General features: G+C 43.0%; 1 protein-coding gene across 1 annotated transcript in view; it reads left to right on the top strand.

The window, feature by feature from the left end:
* EPGN (epithelial mitogen) overlaps positions 1 to 3,759 on the top strand; it is a 16,024-nt gene extending 12,265 nt beyond the window's left edge. The window contains exons 3-5 of the mRNA XM_019516742.1: positions 661 to 778; positions 1,656 to 1,808; positions 2,202 to 3,759. Coding sequence (XP_019372287.1) covers positions 661 to 778; positions 1,656 to 1,808; positions 2,202 to 2,256 — 326 coding nt within the window. The 3' untranslated portion in view covers positions 2,257 to 3,759. The remainder of the gene's footprint in view (positions 1 to 660; positions 779 to 1,655; positions 1,809 to 2,201) is intronic.
* Positions 3,760 to 7,527: the final 3,768 nt, after the last annotated feature.

Raw genomic sequence — 7,527 nt, 5'->3', positions numbered from 1 at the left:
CAGGAAGGGGTCTGGGACAGACATTGCATAAACTGGTTTGATCCAAATCAGTTAAGTCTGGTACTACATTCAGTCAGGTTTATCTCAAACTGGTTTCAGCCATTTTCAAACTCGTTTATGTGCTCTGAACATCTGTTCTGTTACAGCAGGGGCGGGCAATTATTTTGGGCAGAGGGCCACTTACTGAATTTTGGCAAGCCATCAAGGGCCACATGACAGGCAGCCCAGGGCAGATAAATATTAATTTTCTAAATTTTTTAGGGGCCCTGCAGGCCAGATAGAATTGCCTGGCAGGCCGCATGTGGCCCCCAGGCCGCATTTTGCCCACCCCTGTGTTACAGGCTTAAACCAGCTTCTGATCACTTAAACAGGTTTATGTGTAACGTCTGTCTCTAGCCTAGGCGTCCATGATGTGAATTATGTGTATGAACATTTATTTAGAAAGAATATTTTATTTAAAACTCATGTTTGAAAAGGCTGTACACTAAAGCATCCTGGTATTTCTGTTCTGCTATGGTCAGCAATATTTACATCACATTAAGCTTGCATGCAATGGTATTTTCATTTGCAAATACTTAATCCTTATTGATGTTTCCAATAATATTTTCAAATAATTGTATTTCTCCAAATGTAATTTTCGTTTTTCTCCTTTCCCAATAGCGCATACAGGAGGAGCTGTATTCCTGAAGCTTATGCAATCCTGTCTTGAAGAACATCACAGTTATTGTATTAATGGTCTCTGTGCTTTTCATAATGAACTCAAGAAACCCATATGCAAGTAAATAAATGGCATTTTTAAATACACATTCTTAGAACAGTTAGATGAGCTTGTATATTTTATGTTATATGTAATTATTGTGCTCATGTGTTAGATGGTCTTTAGTGGAACATTAATTTAAGCATGTGGGCAGTTCCACTGAAGTCAATGGTTCCTCCCGCCATGTTTCACATGCATACCAGAGACAGAGATCTTGACAGCAGGAGAGTGGCAGGCTTCACTGCTTCATTTCAGAGTGTGGGAGTGGGTGGAGAGAGTGTACTCATGAGTGACCCACCTGAGAGGCATCAAGGAAGTGTTGATACCAAAGGGGATACTTGGTTCTGGGACAGGTTTTATGCCAGGCCTGTGCCTGCTGTACTGCAGAGTTCTCTAACACTACCATGGGTCAAATGCTCATTAGAACCACTCATGGGGTCACCAAAGCTAAGTGTCTTCTGCCTGCACCCTCCCTCTTGAAAGATATGTCTGTGTAACTTCAGCATAGTGAAGACATATCACTATGTCTTCACTATCACTATGTCTTCACCTTGAACTAGCAAGCTCAGGTACTGGTAGCAGTCAGCCAGGATGGAACTCAACACAAGCTGCAAAACCTACCCTCAAAATGACTATACTTAACCTTTGCTGTTCAACATGCTGCCACATTAAGACTGCTACCAGTCCCTAAACTAGCTAGGGATGTCTTCACATCTAGACATCTGGCAGCTTTCATAAATAAAGGTTTCTGATTGCGTGACAGGCTGTTCATATCCGGAGTTAGTTTACTTCTTCATTTCAGTGGTAACTCAATTAAAATGTATCCAAACTTTAAAGTATTGTACAGCAGTTGCATGTTTAAGATTTCCTGAATAGCCTTGTATTTTTTTTCTTATAGGTGCCTTGCAGGCTACAATGGGGAGAGATGTGAGCACTTAACATTAAATTCTTTTGCGCATGATTCTTATGAACACTACATTGCAGTGGGCATTGGCGTTGGAATGTTACTGAGTGGGATTGCTGGCGTAATCTACTGCTATTTTAGAAAGAGGTATGGGGAAAAAACATAGAGGTATGTTCTTTAGAATAAGAAGTGTTGTAAACATTTCTAATCATTGAGAATACTCCAAAGCATGGCCCAGTTCCATGGCGAGGGTTTAAAATTTAAAAAGGTGATCTTCCTCTGAATAATGTGACAAATTGTGGTGAGGATTATCGACGTGTTAAAGTAGGAGAATCAAAAATCTGTGTTTAGCACTGTTGCTTGTTGATTGTATGACTTGACACATCACTTAAATGCTTTATCAATCTATGAAATAGTTTTGAAACTATTTATCAAATCTGATTTCCTTGTGATTGCTTCCAGGAGCAGGATTTTGCTCTGCTTTGCATATTACAGGTCTACAAGCATGTGCTTAAATTCATATGGTGTTATCCATTTTAGATGCAGGAAGTTAAAATCACCTTACAAAGTCCGCATTGGGGAGACAGCATTGTGAGAGCCTGACATGGGACCCTTCCTAATTTGCCTGTAGAGGTTCTGAATTGAAAGAACTACTGGTGCCAGCACAATGCGAGCATGTACCAGAGCCTGAATGATGACCTGAAACACTGGGAACTGAATATAGTTGATATGTCAGTGGAATGTCTGCAGAGGTGCCTGGCGTCATTCATGTTGGAGAATAACTCTGTTGCTTTAGTAAAGGTTGTTGGATGATATGACTGAGTCAAAATATCTGAGAAACCCTCCTGCCCACCACTGCTCTGCTCCAGTTCACTTGTTAGTGGTGGAAGACTGTTTCTCTGAATTGCTTTCAGCCATTTCAAGTTCTCATGGTTTGTCTCTGAAGGAAAAGCACAATACATCTCAATGATGGAGCAGCCTTCTAGGTATCACACATTGCTGAAGGGAAAAACCAATCTGGCCATCTTCTGTTTTCCCAGTATTCTCTGGGCCAAAAGGAAATGTCTGACACAACTACTGCAGATGCTAGATGCAATATGATCTGTACTTCTGTTGCCACAGTGGACAAAAGCATTAAAAGCTGTAGAAGGGAAATGGATAATTCATAAAAGATATCATTTAAACTAAGGAAAATAAAAATAATCCAGTTACGGAAAAATAATATAAAATATCAGACTATGAGATATCAGGGCATTGTTGGTTCTGGTTTTGACAAAAAAAAAAAAGGATCACTTAACTATGTGGACAATGTTTGACCTTCCCTTCCATCCTGTAACAACTGACCATATTGCCAGGCTTGTCAGGTAGACCTCACCTTGCATAGAGATGTCTGACTGTGCTAGGCATAGACTCCTGTTGCTGTGGAAAATGGAATTTCTTATCAAAACTCACTAATATAGTTCTGCTCAGGGGAAAGAGACATTTTGCTTCTTTCTCATGGAATGGATAGAATATCAGCATTAAAAAAGGATAAAATTGTGAAAGGGAATGTACACTTCTCTGTACTACCCAATGTAATATTACTCCTTTTCTTTGATTCTTTTCCCTACCAGTAGGTTTAAGCCATGTCTTCAGGCAAGGAGATTTGTTCTTGATCTATGGGAAGAAAGTGAGTTCAGAAGACCATGACAATTAAGGGACTTTACAGCTTCTGATTGATCTTTGGAATATTGTTGGTGCTGATAATACTGAACATTACTCAGAGTGGTTTTCATTTCAGTTTCCTGGCTCACAGCTTTTATTAGACCCTTCCAAGAAAAAAGAATTAAAATGCTCAAATGTCCATCATGATGTGCAAAGCCCTATTTAGATGCCTAATATTAAGTACACAGTTTTAAAACTGGGCTCACTCATGTGTGTTCCCTTTAAGCAAGGGCTGCAAGCTACAGGGTTTTTTGTAACATTACTGAGAGTGCTAATACTAAGAATGAGGTACATATGAAAGAATCCAGTTTAACAGAAATGAGCCTTTTGTCATAAGTACTCCTAGAGATAGAGCACCTGGCACAAAGGCTGCCTATAGATGTGCTAGTTTGCGTTCTAATTAGAATGCTCCAGTGCCACCTCACCATCGTGTGTATTAAGTCCCCTGCATTTCAAAATGGCCTCAGGGATGCTTTAACTAAACCTTGTCAAATGAGCTTTACTTAAAGCACCCCTGCGGCCATTGCGAAATGTGGGGGGGGCTTAAGACATGTGATGGCAAAACACTTTAATTAGAACGGCTGTCTGGGAACCACTGTAATTTAAACACCTCCCCCACTCCTCCCACCTCTGAGCACATATATAGGCAGCCGGTGTGGTCAAGGTCTGTAACTAGGACTCCTAGACAATCAGATAATGCATGCAATAACAATATGGCATGCACTGGTTGGTAAGGCATGCCTTAGCAGCAAAAATGAGCCAGCCTGTCCTTCACCGAAGGATTAATACAATAGTAAGGAGCTGGACTGATCTCCCTTGCCATCCATTTTCTCTAGGTATTGTAGTGAACATTTTTCAAGATGCATTGGTTTGGTTTCTATCTGCCTGACCTACCAGTCCTCTTCTTTCTCAAGATAAGCTCACCAAATTTTCTCACTGTCCATATTCTCACGTATTAGATTATTGTTTTATTTTTCCAGACTTTGAAGGGCAATTTCTGCTTTTAGTTTTCAGTCCTGAGTGGCTTTGCCAACATACATTGGTTTCACACATGGGTGAAAAATTTAAAAATGGACAATTGGTTACTGCACTGAACACCTTCTAGGACCTTATGCACAGCCAAGAGAAAGCAGGTGAGAGGATTTCCTGTCAGTCTCATGAAATTGAAGGTGGTCCAGTAGGTCAAAGGTTCTAAATATCTCTCCTCACTGACAATGATCTGTACACACAAGGTATATATTATGCAGATTATGTATGTTTCTGGTAGGAATAATCTTTGTGCATTGAATGGCTGCTTGCCAGAATATAACCCTACATTAATGCAACTTTTGTATGCCAAGTTTTGGGGGGATGGTATTAGTTTGGCCACTAGGAATTTATAATCCTAAAAAGTGTACACACAGAGAGACACATTTTGTTCCATCTCTGTATAGACACCCTGGCTGGAATTTTTGAGGCTCATTATGTGCCTAGGTGGCCTCTCTGTGCCTGGAGATGTGCACACTTAATTCTTGTTTTGTGGGTGTGGCTGAGCATAGAAACAAAAAGGCTCAGGGAGGTGGCTAAGGAGACTTTGTGGCATGAAATGTAGGTGTGCTCAGGGCACACCTAAATTGTTAGGTGCTTTTCCAGGTTACTCTCTGGTGCCAGGCAGCCCTGGAGAAGCTGCCTGGGGAAAATATCTGAGGCCTTCTGTTAAGGGAAGAAAAGTTCCTTTAAAGAAACTGAACGAATATTTCAGTACAAATGGAAGGTTTATGCATCCAAGTGATCCAGGTCTGGAAGAGAAGAAATGAGGAGAGGAGGTGCTTGCTGTATTTTTCCACTGCCTTTTCATGAAAGGCCCTTATGCCTCCAAGGAGTGCATCCTTGCCAACCAAGTGCTGTGATTTCCTCAGAGCCCAAGCACAGCTAACCCGAACTCCCAGGTCATGGCAGTGGTTGAGGGTGAGAGCCACGAGCAGGTTCCATGGAGGAGGCAGGTGGCATGGGAGAAGAGGGTGCTGTTACCGCTGACCCACAGCATTTCACCAGCTTCCCTTAGTGTCTAAGACGGGTGTGTCATTGAGCAGTTGACTCGGGGTCCCTACAAAAGAGGTACACAGTGTGATGGATCCTTTGTGGAGTCAGCCATGCTGGGCCTGCATGCTCTGGCCTCCTGTTTTGTGTTTCAGCCTAGCTAATGTAATTCCCTCACATAACCTGCTCTGGCTCTAGGCAGGACACCAAGTTCTGCTACCCTACCTCAATCAGGTGGGAGTGACTTAGTGGCTCCCTATAACTATATAAAGGGTGTACAGCACGATCTGTTCACCAGAGCGCCCCAAGTGTCAGACAGTCACAAACTCCTCCAAGACTGTTTCAGGCTGGACATAAGGAAAAACTTCTTTATTGTCCGAGCCCCCAGGGCCTGGAATAGACTGCCTCCAGAGGTGGTGCAAGCACCTACTCTGGACTCTTTTAAGAAACATTTGGATGCCTATCTTGCTGGGATCATTTGACCTGACTTCCTGCCCCTGAGGCAGGGGGCTCAACTCAATGATCTTCCAAGGTCCGTTGCAGCCCTAATGTCTATGAAATCTATGAATCTATGAAATTTGCATACAGTAATATGATGTGCTGGTAGAATCCTTGTTATAGATGCTTATACTTCAAAAATCATCCAGCAGGAGGAGGCACATCAGTTAATGCATTCAGGGCCCTGACATGGACACTGGTGTACTATGCCTCTGCTTTCGTGGCTGTGCTGATCAGTGCCCTTCCCAGCTTTGCTGAACTCACGGTGCAAAATAACAACCAACCTGCTTAGCCAGTTATTCACTCCAAAATTTACCTTCTGAACACCACATCTGTCAGTCGACTCAGCCATATCCCCCTGCAAACACGCACTTCTTGCCACACACACATAGAGCGAGGCAGTCTCTCCAGAGGATTCCCCTCCCCCCTCATCTTCCTTACCACTTCTCCTATTTTTATGTCCTTCCTCTTAATAATGTTCAACATGAATTCTTCTGCCCTAACTGCTCTGGGGAAAAAAACTGATCTAGGTAGTCTGGAAGGTGCATCTCTACCTTGCCTCCTGCTTTAGAGATACTCATTTCTATCATTCTCCCTTTATCTTTTCTCTGACCTGCTTCTGCCAACCTGCAGAGCTCAACTGTTTCTGCTACTTCACTGCAATCTAAGTGAGACCCAAGCATTGCTGTCAGGCAGCAAGGGAGGAAGTAGTTACCAGCAAGACCTGAAAGAGCCACTTCCCTTTTGTTTCCTTCCCTACCGAACCCTCTATACAGAAGTCATTCTGTGACAGAATGAAAGGGGACAGAATGAAAATTTCACTTTCCAAATTAAGCAAGTCCAGACATCTCCAATGCCAGTATATACAGCTCTCATCCACTGAGTGAGTGTTTGCTGAGGTACTGGCCCACTGACAAGGCACCAGGAAAAAAAGAACAGAAACTAAAGAGGAGCATAGGGCACCTGTGGCATTTCTGGTGCCTTGGGTCCCTTTGGTTCTTCTCCTCTGAACCAGCTGGCTTGCACCTCCCTCATTGTCCCAGCTGCCCAGTGTGTACCAGCCTCCTCTAGCTCAGTGATCTCTGCTCTCATCTATTGCTTAAACTTCCCTGGTGGGTATGTATTTTTTATTACTTTTGTATTTATGCTTCTCAAAATTAAAAAGTTTACAGTTGGGTAAAGGTGCTGTATGTGACTTCCACTTAACTCTGAAGCATGCCAGGGAAATACAGTTTTCCCAATCCAGATATGATGTAGGTTAAAGATAATCAGATACAGACCCATGGAAAACATGGCTGGCCCTGGGAAACATGGCTTTTCATAGTTGTAGGGTTGGAAGGGACCTGAGCAGATCATCAAGTCTGACCCCCTGCCATGGCAGGAAAGAGTACTGGGGTCAAACGACCCCGGCAAGGTGCTTGTGTAGCCTTGTCTTAAAGACCCCCAGGGTAGGAGCCAGCACCACTTCTCTTGGAAGTTGGTTCCAGATCCTAGCCGCTCTGACAGTGAAGTAGTGCCTCCTGATGTCTAGTCTGAATCTACCCTCTGCCAGCTTGTGACCGTTATTCCTAGTCACCTCTCTTAGTGCTCAGGGGAACAGGGACTCCCCCAATGCCTGCTGGTCCCCTCTGACTAGTTTGTAACA

The sequence above is a fragment of the Gavialis gangeticus genome, unplaced genomic scaffold (assembly GCF_001723915.1).
Source record: "Gavialis gangeticus isolate Ggan-Ray unplaced genomic scaffold, GavGan_comp1, whole genome shotgun sequence".
Classification (NCBI taxonomy): domain Eukaryota; kingdom Metazoa; phylum Chordata; order Crocodylia; family Gavialidae; genus Gavialis; species Gavialis gangeticus.
This window is presented reverse-complemented; position numbering and strand designations above follow the sequence as displayed.